Here is a 17900-nt window from a genome sequence, read left to right as displayed (position 1 = left end):
AGTTGTTCCTATCTACAGATCATGCAGGAGATTCAGATTTCAATAAATTGTAAAGAGAGGTAGTGAGGATGTGAGGAAATCCTTTTTATTTGGCAAGTGGTGATGACCTGGGACTTCTTGCCTGAAGATAAGAGAAGCTGAGGCAATCAGGTCTTCCAAGGGGAACTGGACAAACACTCGAGGGAGAATGATTTGCATGATTACAGGAACTGGTGCATGCTGGGTTGTTCTGTAGAGACTGAACATGAAGCCAAATGGCCAACTTTGTGCAGAGACAATTCTATGATTTTATTCATTTTGCTAAAACATATAATCTTACTTTCTCCATTTTCGTTTCCACCTTTCACCTTGTTCTCCACTCACTAATCATTGCAGGTACTCTCCAGCTTTCAGCTTACTTTCTGTACTAGCTATGTATCGCCACTGAAGATTACACTCAGTGTCTTCACACATGAGCTGAAGGTAGCTAGGGCACCAGGTCTGATCATGGTGGCACCCATTAAAGCAATATTACAAACTGAAGATGACTCTAAGTTCTGCTTTTTATCTAGCTGTGCAAGTATGTGATTCCAATCTATGAGGTGATACTTTGTGAAAATAACCTCTTCTCTGATACCTGATGGAATATATTTGAAAATCTTGCTATATTCAGGCTTAGATATTGAATATCTATCCAAGGGCAGGGAGTTGATGTAAGAACTACATGAAATAATTGCTGACATTACCTCACTGTTATAGCTTTAATTTTGCACTATTTATCTCCTTGCAATCCATAGTAATCTTATGTCTTTGCACTGTATTTGTGCTGCAAAACAACACATTTTGTGTCACATAGATGATGATAACAAACCTAATTCTGATTCTGATTCTGTGACTGCACTGGGAGAGTATTGAAAAGATCTACAGGGATGTTGCTAGGAGCGGAGGATTTTAATGATGAGGAAAGGTGGAACAGGCTGGGGTTGTTTTCTTTGGAACAGAGGAGGCTCAGATGAGATTTAAGAGAATTGTAAAAAAATTATGAAGGGCCTAGTTAGGAAGAAAATTAGGCAAAGCAGCCACTAACTAGGGACTATAGATTTTATAAATAGAAGAATTAAGAGGAATTGTGGACAATTTTCTTTTCTGTCAGCTGGTCACAGGAATCCAAACTTGCTGCCTGAAGGAATACTGGAGCCAGAAACAATCACAGTTGAAGTGTACTTTTGTGGGAACTTAAATATCATAGTAAACAAGAGCGGGGAAGTGGGATTTAGGCTTTGCAGGGCACATTGAGATGAAAGACTTCCCTACCTGTTGTAAACCTGAGTGATTTGATGATTTTATGATTCAATGATCTCTCCTCTTTATCTACTCTGTTAGTTGTATACTCAAGGAAATTACATTTAGCAAATAAGATCCGATATTCTGCCTAAATGATAATTTGGCTTTCGGTTGTTTTGTAATCACTGGAATTTAGAAGATTGAGGGGGGATCTTATTGAAACGTATAAAATTTTAAAGGGATTGGACAGGCTAGATGCAGGAAGATTGTTTCCGATGTTGGGGAAGTCCAGAACGAGGGGTCACAATTTAAGGATAAAGGGGAAGCCTTTTAGGACCGAGATGAGGAAAAACCTCTTCACACAGAGAGTGGTGAATCTGTGGAATTCTCTGCCACAGGAAACAGTTGAGGCCAGTTCATTGGCTATATTTAAGAGGAAGTTAGATATGGCCCTTGTGGCTAAAGGGATCAGGGGGTATGGAGAGAAAGCAGGTACAGGGTTCTGAGTTGGATGATCAGCCATGATCATACTGAATGGCAGTGCAGGCTCGAAGGGCCGAATGTCCTACTCCTGCACCTATTTTCTATGTTTCTATGTTTCTAACCAATTCCTTTGCTTGGATTCCAGCATTTTCCAACAACTTTAATCAAGTAGGCTGGACTGCAGCTTCCTGTTTTTTTCTCCTCTCCTGCAATCCCCAAGTTTCTTGACAGCAGAGGTATATTGTTACCTTCCAATCCACTGGGACCTTTGCAGAGTCTAGAGAATTTTGAAAATTCAGGACTGATGTATCCACAGTCTCTACAGGCACTGCTTTCAGAACCCTGGACTGTAGGTCATTGGCTGTAGGGCAGTTTGGGAACTCCTTTATTAATCTACTTTCGGTTTCTCATTCTCATTGGACCCTTGGTTCCTTATTATTTCTGGTGTGCCACTTGTGTCCTTTATTATGTAGGCAAATACAAATATCGGTTTAACAACTCAACCATTTTCTTCTTCCTCATTATAATATTTTCTGCTTCAGCCTCAAGGGATCTATGTTTACTTTTCGACTCAGTTTATTGGCCATTCCTTGCTGGTTTGTAAAACCTGCATAATCATCATATTCTTCTTCATAGTCATCTTATTCTTTTGGTAATATTATATACTCTCATTTTAATCTAATCGCTTTCTTTACCTTTAAGTGAGCCACATACTGCTCATTTTCCTGTTTCTTTTTATTTCTGAATGAAATGTATCTTAATTCAGCAATAAGGAATATGTGTTTAAAAATTATCTTTGTTTTATTGCCAAGCTAATATTCATTTCCCAGTCTACCTTATTCAGATCATCTCTCATTCCAAATTAAGATTATAGTTTCACATTTTAGTGCATCACTGTAAAATCTCAAAGTAAATTTGGAGCAATGTAAAATTCTTTCATACTATGATCATTCCTTCCTTGATAATTGCTTAATATGAGATTATTAATTAACTCTGTATCCATAGCAGAAGATTTAAAATAATTTATTTCAAAGTTCAAAGTAAATTTATTATCGAAGTACATATATGTCACCATGTACAACCCTGAGATTCAATTTATTTGCAGGCATATTCAATAAACCCATAATGGAATAATAACCATAATGAAATCAATGGAAGACTGCACCAACTTGGGCATTCAACCAGTGTGCAAAAGGCAACAAACTACAAATACAAAAACAAACAATTAGTAATCATAACCTAATAAGCAATAAATAAATATTAATAACTACTTCCTGGCTAGTTCTAATAAACTGCCTTGAATTCATTCCAAGCACACCCTTATATATTTTGACAAATTGTTTTGGTGGTTCAAAATAAAGATTCATATCTTCAAAGCTTACTGCATTATTGCTTTTATAGAGTACTACTTTTTGATCATTCCTTGTTGATCTTTATAATCCCAACCCATACCGATAAATGTTTTGTCAAGATTACAAGTCTCTAATTTTAATATATTTTTGATCTTAATCCTTTAAATTAGCCACACATTGATCACTATTCCTGGTTTTTATATGCAATTATGTTCATTGCGAAATGTGAAATATTTATCTAAGTGTTGCTTTTGTTTATCCACCATTCCGTTTAATCCAGTTTCCTGATCGGCTTTATTCAATTTATCTCTCATTTCTATGTTATAATTTTATTCAAAATTAACAATCTGTCCAACAAAATGGTCTATGTTAGAGATCTATGTTAGTGCTGACCCAACTGGTAACATTCTTGCCTCTAAGCCTAATGGTCATTGTTGTGTACTTAATATTTCAGTAATACTTGAGAAATATTGTAAACATATTGCTTGATTAAACATGCTTTGTTGATTACATAACACATTTCAGACTATACAAACTATGTGTATAGCATATGACATCACAAAACCACATGTGCACACCTCATTAAAACTTGAAAACCAAACAAAGACGTATGCACATTTATCCTCAGTTGTCCCAGTTTGATCAATTTTATGTTTTGGATTTACAAAGCATAACAGTTGTGATGAGGAAGTTTTAAATGAACCTGAGATAACTACCTACCTGTTGAAGTGCAGTGCAGTGTGACATTTAAGTTTTTAAAAAAGTGCAGTGCGTGCTTCTTCGAGAAGGAACAGAGTCTGCTGATTTAAAAAAAAAGGCAGAAAACAGACTAATTCATGGGTTCATAAACAAAGAGTACCAGGTGATAATAATGATAAATTTTTTAAAAAAAGCAGAAATGTCTGGCTACATTTGAAAGATAGATGCCTTCAATTGCACAGGAGATATCTGGGATATTGTATACTGAGTGAATTGAGCAGCATTTTGAAGCAAATGAAATAGTGAATGCAAAATGACTGTCAGTTTTGTTGAGTGCATTGGGTGGAAAGGCTTACAGTTTGCTGAGAAGTTTGACGGCTCCAAAGTAAGCTTTGCTGATGTTGTGTAAGTAATACAGGAACATTTAAAACCGAAACCACTGTTGATTGCAGAATGCTTTAGGTTTCATAAGTGGAATTAAAAGGAAGGGGAGTCCATTTCAGCATGCATGGGTGAATTGGAGAAGTTATCTGAGTATTGTCAGTTCAGCGATGGGCTTAATGATACACTGAGATATTGTTCAGTGTGTGGGTTCTTACAGGAAAGCATACAGAAATGGCTCCTGGATGAAGCACAACTCACATTTAAAAGAGCAGTTCAAATCGCTGTATCAATGGAAACAGCAGCCTGAGATGCAGTTGAGTTGCAGTCAGAAATGAAAGTGAGCATGAACATTGCAACTTCTAAATAGAAACCTGCCTGGCCAAACAAATTGTGCTGCCATTGTGGCAGGGGCTCAGATTTACCAGATCAAGGCAGGGTTTAAGGCAAAACTTGCAGAAAATCAACAAAGTAGGACACATATAAAGACCATGTCAGGCAGAGAAAAATAAACGGAGTGCACAAGGAGGGAAAAAAGCTGAAAAATCAAGTTGCAGTTTCAAAAACAGCACTAATTTGCATGCTGTTGATGATAAATCTGATAATGGGAGTGACACAGGACTGAGCAGGCTTGAGATTTTACAACATGAAAATTAACGTAGACAAGCAATATGGCTTACACCAGAAGTGAATGGCAAATTAATTGAAATGGAATTGGATACTGGCTGTTTTAGTCATTCCCCAAAATGAGTTTGAAAGGCATTTCAAAGATACTAAACTGAAGCCCGCAGATATCCAACTAAGAATTTATACTGTTGTGAGAATGACATTTACAACAGTGAAATACAACAACCAACTATCCACATTGGGCTCATATGTGGTAAAACCAGAAGGCCCAGCATTGTGGGGTTTTGACTGACTGAAACAACTACAACTTCATTGGAGTCCCACCTGCCATTTGCATGCCACATCCCCTGAGAAAGAGCCAAATGGAAATGTATTGGGAAAGGTACTGAAAGACACCATAGCAGTGTTCAAGATTGGCATTGAAAAATTCAAAACATATCAAGGATAAAATAGTATTAAATGAATAACCTAAGTTTTACAAAGCCTGTCTAGTTTTTTATACTATAAAGTAGCCAGTGAGCTACTGCATAGAGGCCAATGGAATTCCTTCTAAGGTTGAGTGAAGTCCATGGGAAATGCCAGTGGTCCCAGAAGCTAAGAAAAATGAGTCTGTCAGGATCTGTGGTGATTTAAAAGTCACCAGTAACCCAGTGCTGAAAGTAGATCAATACTCTCTGCCCAGGATAGAGGGTACCTTTGCAAACATTTCTGCAGAGAAACACTTCAGCAAAGTGGACTTGGTTGAGGCCTGTCTACAGAAGGAGATGGAAGAAGAGTCCAAATTGTTTCCCACCATAAACACTCACAAAGGGCTCTATCATTGTGATAGACTTCTTTTTGAACCAGCATCTGCACCTGCACTTTGGCAGAAAGTATAGACCAGGTGCTTCAATGCTGCCCAGGCACTCAGTTACCTGGATGACATCACTGTTACAGGTAAGGATAACAAGGAACATCTCCAAAACTTCAAGAGAACATTAAAAAGATTAGAAGATTTTTGGCTCAGGGCACAATGCAACAAGTGTGAATTCTTTAAACCAAGCATCACTTACTGTGGTCACACCATTGATGTACAAAGATTACACAAATGTTCTTAGAAAATTCAAGCAGTGATGGATGCCCCAAGGCCAAAGGATGTGAAACAGTTGCGGTCCTTTGTAGGATTTTTCAGTTATTATAACAGGTTCCTGGAACACCTGGCTGCTGTGCTCCATCCTTTGAACTCATTACTAGAGACTGGGAAGAAATGGCAATGGACAAACAGTGTGAGGTGGTGTCAGATGTTGTACTCGCACATTATGATCCACATCACCTAGTGAAGCTTGCCTCATCTTATGGTATAGATGCAGTTATGTCATGTTTTGCGTGATGGAAGTGAATGGCCTGTAACCATTGCATCACATTCCCTTACCGCTGCAGGGAAAAATAATGCACAGATTGTCAGAGAGGCCTTGAATCTGGTTTGGTGTGTAAAACATTTCAACCAGTACCTTTATGGAAGAAAGTTTACCCTCATTACTGATCATCAACCACTAGTGTCTATTTTCAATCCACAGAAGGGTATTCCACTAACACCAGCAGCACAAATGCAGATGGCCTCAGTTTCTTGGAAGACAAAATTACAAGATTGAATTCAAGAGGATCTTGGAAATTCTGATGGATTGTCCTATTTACCCTTGGAAAAGGAAATACCTGAAAAAAATTACAAAAGAGGACACTCCTCTTGATGTATTCTCCGGAATACAATTGAAAGTCTCCCTATTATGGTTGAGATGATTCAATGGGAAACCAGAAAAAATCCCTCACTGTCTCAGGTCTACATGACAACCCAAAATGGCTGGATTGTGCAGCAGAAACTCCAGTTCACCCATTTTTACCAGCATTGGATCAACTTGCCCTTGAGAGGTGTTGCCTTATGTGGGGATTGAGAGTTGTTCTACCATGCAAGCTGAGAGTTGAAGCGTTGGAAGAGTTACCCGCCAGTCATCTAGGCGTGGTCAAAATGAAAGCGTTGGCTCAAAGCTTTGTCTGGTGGCTAGGATGGATCAGCAGATCCAGCAACCTGCCATGCACTGTTTGGGATGCCAACACTCCCAGGTATCCAAAGCTGTGAGAATCAGAATCAGATCAGAATCAGGTTTATTATCACTGGCATCTGTCGTGAAATTTGTTAACTTAGCAGCAGCAGTTCAATGCAATACATATTCTAGAACAAAAGAAAAATAATAAGAAGAATAAATAAGTAGGTAAATCAATTACAGTATATGTATATTGAATATGTAGATTAAAATTTGTGCAAAAGAGAGAAATAATATATATTAAAAAGTGAGTTAGTGTTCAAGGTCTCACTATCCATTTAGGTATCAGATGGCAGAGGGGTAGAAGCTGTTCCTGAATCACTGAGTGTGTGCCTTCAGGTTTCTGTACCTCCTACTGAATGGTAACAATGAGAAAAGGACATGCTCTGGGTGCTGGAGGTCCTTAATAATGGACACTGCCTTTCTGAGACACTGCTCCTTGAAGATGTCCTGGGTACTTTGTAGGCTAATACCCAAGATGGAGCTGACTAGATTTACAACCTTCTGCAGCTTCTTTCGGTCCTGTGCAGTAGTAACCCACCCACCCCCCTATATCAGACAGTGATGCAGCCTGTCAGAATGCTCTCCATGGGTACATCTACAGAAGTTTTTGAGTGTATTTGTTGACATACCAAATCTCTTCAAACTTCTAATGAAGTATAGTTGGTGTCTTGCCTTCTTTATAACTGCATTGATATGTTGGGACCAGGTTAGGTCCTCAGAGATCTTGACACCCAGGAACTTGAAACTGCTCACTCTCTCCACTGCTGATCCCTCTATGAGGATTGGTATATGTTCCTTCATCTTACCCGTCCTGAAGTCCACAATCAGCTCTTTCATCAATCTGACATTGAGTGCCAGGTTGTTGCTGCAGCACCACTCCACTAGATTACATATCTCGTTCCTGTACTCCCTCTCATCTGAGATTCTACCAACAATGGTTGTATCATTAGCAAATTTATAGATCACTTTCTGAAGTCCCAGAGTCAATTCCTACAACTACCGCAGTGGAGGCCCTAGAACCTGAGATTGTTTTATGGCCATGCAGAGTGATACCACTTGTCAGGAAGTTCAGGAGGCATAAAAAGTCCTCCACGGCAATTAAATCTTTAGGACTGAACAGGACAATTTGAACTTTCCTATGTTGTGGATGTGTGTTACCATTTATAATGTATGTAAAAGTATATGTCTAGCATATATCATCACGCTACCACATCATACGTGCACACCTTGCTAAGAGGTAAAAACAAAACTAAGAAGTACTGTACCAGTCCTGCTGAAGGGTCTTGGCCCAAAACGTCGATTTTACTCTTTCCCATAGATGCTGCCTGGCTTGCGGAGTTCCTCCAGCATTTTGTGTCTGTTGCTTGGATTTCCAGCATCTGCAGATTTTGTCTTGTTTTTGATTGGTACCAATGTTTATCCCTGGTACTTCTGTGTTGTATTTTCAATTATTTTGATGTTTTGGAGTCACACGAGGTTAAAGCCCGACTGTATACTCTTGAGTTTAAGCATTTACACTGACGTAGTGATCTGCTTGCACATAGCAAGCATACCTGAACACAGCATTGGACATTTTCATTTTGGTCAGTTCTGACTCTTGTTGTAAATGCTATTGTTCAGAAATGCGTGTCGCAGGTTTTCAGCACAGATCCGCTCTACCTGGCTCCGTAGGTAGGGAGAAACCCTTGCTGAAATGTGATCCGTACATTTCAGTGAAGTAAAGTTTTTATTTATCCCAGCTCAACTCAGCTTATTATTAGTTTCATGTCTAACTTGTCTCAAAAACCGGGAATTTTCTCAAAACCTGTGTTTCAGAGCATCTAATCAACCTCTGGCATTAACTGCACCTCTACTGACCTTACACATTGTGCACCACCCATTCCCTCCATTCTCACATAGACTGGGGCTTTTGGGTGCAGGTAGTTGAACACTCGCAGTGTCGTTAGGCAGTATTCTGTTGCATGGGTGCCTTTATAAAGAGACACATTGCTGACAGTGGGAGATGTGACAGGATAGCTTCTTTAACTCCTTCCAAGGTGCTCAGAGTGTGTTAACACTGCATATAGAGATGGTAGTACTTATTGTGTGGCTACCTCAGTGGGAGAACTGCTGGCAGCTCTTCATTAGTAATCCTCTTTCCCGAGGCACATCAGGATCTGCAGCGGTGCTAGCGGCTGGCTTAGAAGTGTCACTTAACTTTCCATAAGCAGTAGGTACACCGTGAGCCAGCACTGTGAGGACAAACCCCCTCCACCCACCCACCCTAACCCTCACTACCCACCTGAAAGCACCTGGACTTTCCAGTCGGACTCCACAGAGACCTAAATGTGCATACGTTGGCATACAGCGGTTGCTCCTGTGTTTAAAATTGTTGGTAATGAGATGGACATTGACAGCATTGCGTTCTGACCACACGCAGATGGATAGAGAGCTGGTGGTGGGGCTTTTAGACACCGCCAAGTACTCAAGATCCAAATCTAGAAAGGCAACAGCTAGTGCTGAGACTCAGAATGCAAAAGAGGAAATGAGTTACACTCACAGTATGTTAAGAAAACCTCATCTGGAAAACCAAGCCATTAATTGTACCAGATAATGCAACTATGAATTGTTAATTTTAAACATTTTTTTGTGGTAGATTAATTCACCACCATAACTTTCCTCTAGTCTAGAGTGTAGATGAGGGGCCAAATTTGTGAGGAATTGTTGAGGATGTGGAGAGAATAAAATGCATGATTAATGTAGGACTACTGTACATTGGCGTTTATAGTCAGCACGTAGTTGGTGGTCTGAATGGCCAGTTTTGATGCTGTATGTCTCTATGACTCTATAATTAAGTATGTTATTGACCCTAATAGATTAACAGAGAGTGTATGTTCACAATTGTTTATAACAAAAGAATCAGAGAGTGTCAACATTGGGATCATTAATTTTCTGGTAAAATTACACACCTTGGTGTCTGTTCCATGTGTCTGGCTGCTCTGTGAGTCTGAGGTTTGGCCAAAGCTGACTGAGGCAGGAATCTGGGATCGTCAGGCCTTCGAGCATTGCTGCACAAGCTGACACTGAGGCCATTTGAGAAGGACATTAACGTCTTAAAATGGCACACCAGGTGACTTTTCTGAGAGTTCGGGTGGACAATGGCAGAATTACCTGCTGGCTATCAGACAGTATTACCTGTTTCCTGCTGTCAGACCCTATATACAGGTGTGTGTCTGCTCTAGTCAAAGTTCACTCTCCCCCCCCGCCAAGTGAGGATGAAATGAAGGGAGAAACCCCTCAGAGCTTTTTCCTATCCGAGGTTGGCAAATGTGAAATATTTCATGCAGTATTTTTGTGAATAATGTAACTGGAGATATGGAACGTTTCATGCATGGGTTCTTGATTGGGTAAACCAGGTGACTATGTGCCTTATGCAACAGACCGCACAATTTTGTCTCCTGATAAAGATGCTTCTGAAATAATGGCATTGTTAAAAGGGCATGAAAATTCACTGTTATTTTTTGAGAAGATGAGTTTGAAAGATAGCTACTGTTGGGAGCTGAACTCTTAGTTACTAAAAGATACTGAGGGAACTGTGATCACGGATCACAGTTCTGAGCTGGAAACCAGATCTGAAGAAAAATGAAAACTAGCTCATTATTTTATTAAAGTAAAAGTGTGGGGGTAGGGCGAAGGATCAGGCACATCCAATTGGAGTACTGTAAACGGGCACATGTATCATTAGAAATATGTATTGAAATAACTGATCTCTGTATATCCAAAGAGTATGGAGCTCGTCCAAACGTATCTTAAAGGTCAAGCTTTGAAATGAAGAAGCAATAAACCAGTGAAATGGTACTATCACCAAAACATGATTGATCAATTGAATTCTATCAAAGAGAGTGGACAGCCAGATTAAGTCAGGCCTGATAGGTTCAATGAGTTAAAGCATGATGTTCATTTCAGCTTCATTTCACCAGTCTTTGCTTGTGAAATTGGTCAATCAATAGAGGTTGAAGATCATATATCGGTGACCATCTTATAGGGAATATAATCTACTCCAGGCAGCCCCTGAGTCCAGCTGCCTACTCTGTAATGGAGACAGAACTGAAACTCCATCAGTACGACTGAAATGGGCTGATATCTTTGACAAATGGAAAGTATTTTTGGAACTCTGTTGATTTATCTTTTACTCGGGTCGATTTACAGAAAAAAAATGTAACCATCTTGGAGGAAATATAATGATCTTACTTCAAAATATAACGAATAAATGGATATATAGCTAAGATATGATCATAAAACTTTTTTTATTTTTCTTTCTTCTACCTTTAGAAAAATATATGATTTATTTTGATCAGTGAGTGGGGATGAGAGGGACAGGGTCTGGTTTTACAGAACTGTCAAAATTGCATCAGTTTTACTTTTATAACTGAAGGCCCTTGAACACAACACAAAATCTGCCTTTGAATTTAGAGGCTTGAAAAGTCAGAATTGTGATGTGAGAATTAGTACATGCGAAGGAAATGAAGATTAAACAACCAGAATCTGAATGTGAAAGCCACAGGATTCTAGTGGCATTTTCATACTTAAATTTAAACAATTTACGATAAGGCAATGACTTTAATTCATTCACCATAATCTTTAAGTCTCCTGTTGTTCCTCACATTTTTCAAACTGTGCTGTATAATATTTAGCAACAGAAACAATTTTTCCAGCTGTTAAATGCTTTAAAATTTTGCATATTTGATGGCTGAAAATTAGATCTGGTTGATAGATGATAAATTTTGAAATTTAACAGACGTGGTAACCGGGCTCCTCGTAGTGAGTCAATCACATATCTCTCGCAGTTTAAGTAAATGCACTTCTGCAAGTAAATCTGCAAAACACTTATTTTGAAGTTGTTTAAAGAAGAATTATCTGACAGTAGTCCATCACTGCATTTGTTATTTTGTTTTTCCCAGGCACCTCTAACGCACTTTGCTAAGTCTTTTTCGTGTCTCTTTTGTAAAGGTGCTCAGGAAAATCCAATGCACAATGGACACTCCCACCCGAGCAGGGATTTTCTGCGGAAGCAGATGCGTGGCGAACTCTTCACACAGCAGCAGCTAGAAGTGTTAGACAGAGTCTTTGAAAGACAGCACTACTCAGATATCTTCACAACTACAGAGCAGATCAAATCCGAGCAGGTGAGAGAAGCACCATCACACAACCTCCTCTTGAATGAACTGAAATGTGACTCTCTTCCACGACTATGTCTGAATTATTCTTCCATCACTACAATAGCACCTAAATAGTCAGAGAGAAAAAAGCAACAGTGATATTGTGTCACATTAGTACTTCATTTCAGAGTGCAAGTGAAATAAAATTATTTACAAAACACCAATGTGATGGGCATGTACAGGCGAGGGTTTAAATAAGAAGTGAAGGGATGGGCAGATATGTTCTTAGGCACAACACTGACGTGGCTGATTTCAACTTTTAAAAGAAGACCCTATATAGAACTCAAACACCACAGGACCATACTGGGCCACAGATAAGTCATTCAGCATCTTGAATCCATTCCACTGCCTGTCAGATTAGACCAATCCCTACCCTAATTCTGTTTGCCATTTTTTATTCCATGTTTCTCAGAACCTTTCTTCAATAAAACCTCTTTGTTTCAGGATTGCAGTCTTGTCATCCAAGTATACATAATCTTGTAAAGGAAGCGAGATCTTGATTTCCATTATCCTTTGCCTGACTTCAATCCCAAAAGCCCAAGCCTAATTTTAAGGTATTGGATTCTGATAAAGATTCCTTTACCAGAGGAACTAATTTCTCTCCATCAATTCTTTTATTATTTTTGATACCAGGATTTAGCTTAGAGGTAACATCGAACCTGTCATTAATAATCTACAAGATGTGGAACCTTGAACAGGAATTTGTATTTTTCCTAAGATTATGGAAGATCTAACAAAAAATCCAGAGCATGGGACTCCAGGGGTGGTGCAATGGAGTAGATCTGGATTCAGTCCCGACCTTAGGTACTATCTGTGTGGAATTTTCATGTACTCCCTGTGACTGTGATTTCTGCTTGATGCTCTATTTTTCTCCCACCTCTTGAAGATGAGCTGATAATTAATTATTCAGATTAAGTTACCTGGTAGTGTAGGTAAGTGGCAGGTAAGTCAATGGGATATTAATGAGCTTCGGGAAGAGCAAAAAGCTGCAAGTGTACACGGGAATAAGCAGAAAGAAAGAGATTGATAGCATCGCTCTGCAAGGAGCCTGAATGGCCTCCTCCTGCGACGTAGCAAGGATGAGTGAAGGAGGAAGTGCATTGCCCATGGTAATGATTCTTTAGTTGTCTTATTCTTTACTTACTTGACTTAATACTTGAGTGATTCGAGCAGCTTTGCAGCCACAAGGCTCTTCCTTATAAAGCACCATGAATTAGTGACCAGTCAAGATCATGAAATGCCAGGAATTTTGCACAGTGCTAGGTAGTCTTAGGAAGTGCTTTGCTACCCATGAACCCAATGTGAATGGGGAGTAGGTGGGGCACCTCAGTAGTGGATGAAGAAACCAGCAGGGAATGTGGATGTCCCATCGTTCCTAAATACGTGGGCTTACCTGGATAATTATAAACAGATTACCTACCAATTGGCTCTTGGACTGATCACCAGATGTTTGACTCGTGTGGACATTTAGTGAATGTTTACTTGTAGACCTGCAGAAGGAATGTAGAGACAGAGATAGAATAATGATTGGAATTTGGGAAGAGAGAACATATCCAGCTATGATTGTTTGTGTAGGTGTACACACGAATGGGGAGCTGATGGCTGAAACATAATAACCTCATCCAGGATGAGGGAGGGTGACAGAATATTAGGAACAGCAATTGAGGAAGGAGAAATCGAGCAATCCAGGCAGGATTTAGGAGGGAACTGGTGACTACAGTGCCAACCTCAATTCAGCAGGGATTAGGAGGGATTGGAATTCTGGGCAAAAAACTGGGAGAAAGGAGGTGGAATAATTGATGTTTGGATGGGCAAAAGGGGAAGATGACTAATCCAGACAGTGACGGAGATTAGTCCAGACACGGATGGGGGTGGGGGAAGAGGAATAGTTCATCAATGAAGCAGTGGAGCTGAGTAGCACACGAAAAGCTGGAGGGGCACATTGGATCAGGCAGCAGAGGAAAATGGAGTGTCAACGTTTTGGGTGAAGACCCTTCATGTGGATTGGATGAGACTGGACTGGACTGAATAGGATGTGAAATTTGTTATTTTGCAGCAGCAGTACAGTGCAAAGCATAACATTACCATAAGTTACAAGAATAAATAGATAAAGCGAAAGATGAATAATGAGGCAGTGTTCATGGACCGTTCAGAAATCTGAGAGTGGAGGGGAAGAAGCTGTTCTTAAAATGTTCAGCGTGGTTCTAAAGGTACCATGTCCCAACTAGTTGTGAAGTGATGTCCCAACTAGTTGCTTTGGATGTGAAGATCTTTATTGATGGATGGTGCCTTCATGAGGCACTGCTTCCTCAGTGATGGAAAAGGTTGTGCCTATGATGGAACTGGCTGAGGTTAAACTCATCTACTCATAAGTGACCTAAACAGAAAGGTTTTAAAACATAAGCAATGAATTAAGAAGCAGGCTAGTAGCAAAACAAATCTCTTGTTAGTGAGTAATACTAATGACAAGATAGATTATTTTTGACTGCCAGAAGTAGAAGTAGAAATGGGCTACAATCCTGCTTCTGAGATGACTGAAACTCTGTGTCTTGGTAGTGATGGGCATTTCCTGAAACACTCTGGTCAATAACCAGTGAGTTTAAACAACCTCAGGTCCTTCCTTTCCCAAGCAGCTGATATGACAATTCCCAGTGCTGTGATCATTTAAACCGGCTGATTTTGCTAACTCTGTAGGACAACTGGCCAGTAATCGACATGGGCTAGGTAAAGTTTGTTCCATTAGCCTGCTGATTAGGGTCAGAGTGGAGTCATTAAAGAGGCACTGTGGCAAACAGCTGTCTGATGGTCAGCAAGCAGATAATTGAGGAGACAGAAAGGGAGCCGGAAATCAGGTAGGAGAAAAAAATAGCTTCTGCTTAAGTTTTACAACCAAGTTAGGATATATGCAAATGATCATTTTTTATGGCAAGCTGATGTGCAGAAAGGTGATCAGTGTCAGCCGTAGTTTAGTGTTGGCTCTCTTGCCCCTCACTCGAAAGGTTGTGGATTATTATCTCAGTCCACTCACTGGTGCTAAAACTAAGCAAATACTCCAGTGCAGAAGTGATATATGGTTGGAAATTCCAATACTCTGATAAAACATTAAACTAGGTGTGATGTTGGTCTCTCAGATTGCAGCAAAATACCATATCAGTATTTCAAAGATAAACAAGGGAGTTTTCTCCTATGCCTTCATGAAATATTTATTTCTCAGCCAACAATAAATGAATCATCTGAAAATGATCACACAATGGAATCTCTGGGAGCCTGTGTGTAGATCAGCTTCTCTTAATTAACTGCAATGTGCTTGGTGACTTCTTGAGGCTGTGAAAGATGCCAAACTAATGCATTTTATTTTCTCATAAACAACTACACAATTAGAGAATTATTCAGTAAGAAGAAAGAGCTGATATTGTTCTATCGCTTATCATACTTCAGTATTTCCCAAACAATGCTGAATTTGTTGATGTATAATTTAAACCAATCTTGGTTCTTGATTGACTTTTCCCAGTTCCTAACTATCAGCTGACAAGAAAGTTTTTATCTTGAATCAAGTACCGTAAATTATAATGTGCTAATGACTAGAGATTTTTTTTGATATTGCTTAAGGTATACAGTAAGTATTTTGTCCAGTGAATGTTAGAATATACTGGCTGGATGGTGAACGTACAATTGGGGTGGTTGATGATTGTACATTATGATTCGGTTTATACAGTAAATTGACATTGCAGCAAATGTGTATTTGCAGTTCAAGATATTGTAAATGTTTGCATCATAAAACAGTAGTGATCTCCAAGTGAGAATATAATTTTGCACCATTTTGATTGGATAGAAAAAATCATAAAAGAGTATAAATCATAAGCACAGGAAAGTCTGCAGATGCTGGAAATCCAAAGCAAGATGCTGGAGAAACTCAGCAGGTAAGGCAGCACTTATGTAACTGAATAGATAGTCAATACTTTTGGCCGGGAGCCGGGCTGAGTCCTGAAGAAGGGTCTTGGCCCAAAATTTTGACTATCTATCCATTTCTATAGATGCTTCCAGCATGTTGTGTGTTGCTTTGTAAGAGTTTAGTCTATCGAGACTTCCTGACTTGCATGAAGAGCAGTTCAGCTGGTTGATATTTGACTTTTCCTGCTGATCCAAGACATTGTATTTTAGACTCTACCAATCAGTTTGGAAGGTTTTTTCATTGAATGAGGTTTGGTTCTTTTGCCAATATCCTAAAACTGTGTCCTCAAGTTGTGGATCCTTCAGCTCTGATTTTATAATCCACGATGATCAATGACCCATCTAAACCAGTTATATTTGCCTGTCTTCGGTTCATAAACCTTTTCTACCTATGAACTTGTCCAGGTGCCTTTTAAATGTGGTCAGTGTACCTGCCTCAACCACTTCCTAAGGTAGTTCATTCCATACACACCTAGGTTTTGACTTGGTGAATGACAAGAAACATCAGAGTGACCCAAGTGCAGATGGGACTTTTCACTAAGCCTGACCCTTCCCACTCCTTGAGGTCGGCGACTAGTGCATTTATTTTGCTGATATCGCAGGGCAGGACACCATGTTACTCAGTTCTCTGCCTTCTTCCCATACTCGGACTCATCATTATTTGAGATACGGCTCAGTATGGTGGAGTCACCTGTAAAACTGTAGATGGGTCAGAGCAGAATCTGGCTGCACAATCGTGAGTGTCGAGGGAGTAGAGTAGGGGGCTGAGGATGCAGCCTCAAGGGCTGTCAATGTTCAGGATGATCATGGTGCAGATGGTGCCGCCTACTCTGATTGCAGGCTGTCGTCAGGAAAAGAATCCAGTTGCAAAGGGAGCTGTTGCATCCCAGGTCCAGAAGACCGGCAGTGAGTTTGCTTGGAATTATAGTATTGAAGGTAGAGATATAGTCAGCAAACAAAAGTCTAACACAGGCATCTTTACTGTCCAGATGCTCCAGAGGTGAGACCATCCAAAATATACAACCTATATCATTTTGCAGGTAATGGCAGGAAACACCATTCCCCCAGGAAACACAGCCTAACAAAGAACTATGTCGTAGTTCCTTCATCACATTTAAGTCAAAATCCTGCATTCTTTTTTAATTGCACCAGGAATACCTTCACCAACCAGGCTGCAGTAATTGATAAAGTACTCACCTCGACACTCATCAGCGTACTTAGAGGGTGAGCAATAAATGCTGTTAAGATTAAAAAGTAAAATTGATTATACGGTAAGAAGTCTGGATGTGATGATTTAAGATGATATCTGTGACTGCACAGTAAGGTGAATATTGTTGTTGATTCTGCAGGAAGAGAATGAGTCTGTTGCAGGAAACAATAACAAGTTACGTTTATATGGCAGCCTTAATGTAAAATGTCTGATGGCACTCTATTACAATAATTATACACCAGAATATGATACTCCTCCTTAAGACAGGAGATCAAAACTTATTCAAAGACGTATTTGGAATGAGCTACCAGAAGTCGTGGTTGGTGGGAGTACATTATCACCATTTATAAGGCACCTAGATAAGAATATGGACGTGGAGGTCGAGAAGGCTGTGGGCCAAATGTAGGCAGATGGGACTAGCTTTCTGGGCTACGCAATCGGCGTGGACAGGTTGGCTCAAAGGGCCTCATGGCTGGCAACACGATTCTGCAACTTGAGATTCAAAAGAATATTTTTAAATGGAACGACCGACAGAGAGTCCAGAGCTTCAGGAAGTTTTACTAGTTTGTAGCAATAAATAGTGGTAACATTCAGGTAGCCAAAAACAGAAGATTGCAGATTTCTTGAAAGGTTGTAGAGCTGGAGGAGGTTACGA

General features: G+C 39.7%; 1 protein-coding gene across 2 annotated transcripts in view; it reads left to right on the top strand.

Annotated features, from left to right (window-relative positions):
- Nucleotides 1–17900, top strand: part of pax5 (paired box 5) — a 507795-nt gene that overhangs the window by 164775 nt on the left and 325120 nt on the right. For both annotated transcript variants that reach the window (XM_059969114.1, XM_059969116.1), the window contains exon 6: nucleotides 11876–12051. In XM_059969114.1, the coding sequence (XP_059825097.1) occupies nucleotides 11876–12051 (176 nt within the window). The remainder of the gene's footprint in view (nucleotides 1–11875; nucleotides 12052–17900) is intronic.

This window comes from Hypanus sabinus, chromosome 5, assembly GCF_030144855.1.
Source record: "Hypanus sabinus isolate sHypSab1 chromosome 5, sHypSab1.hap1, whole genome shotgun sequence".
Taxonomy (NCBI): Eukaryota; Metazoa; Chordata; class Chondrichthyes; order Myliobatiformes; family Dasyatidae; genus Hypanus; species Hypanus sabinus.
Note: the sequence above shows the minus strand (reverse complement) of the source record. Positions and strands in the feature narration are given on the sequence as shown.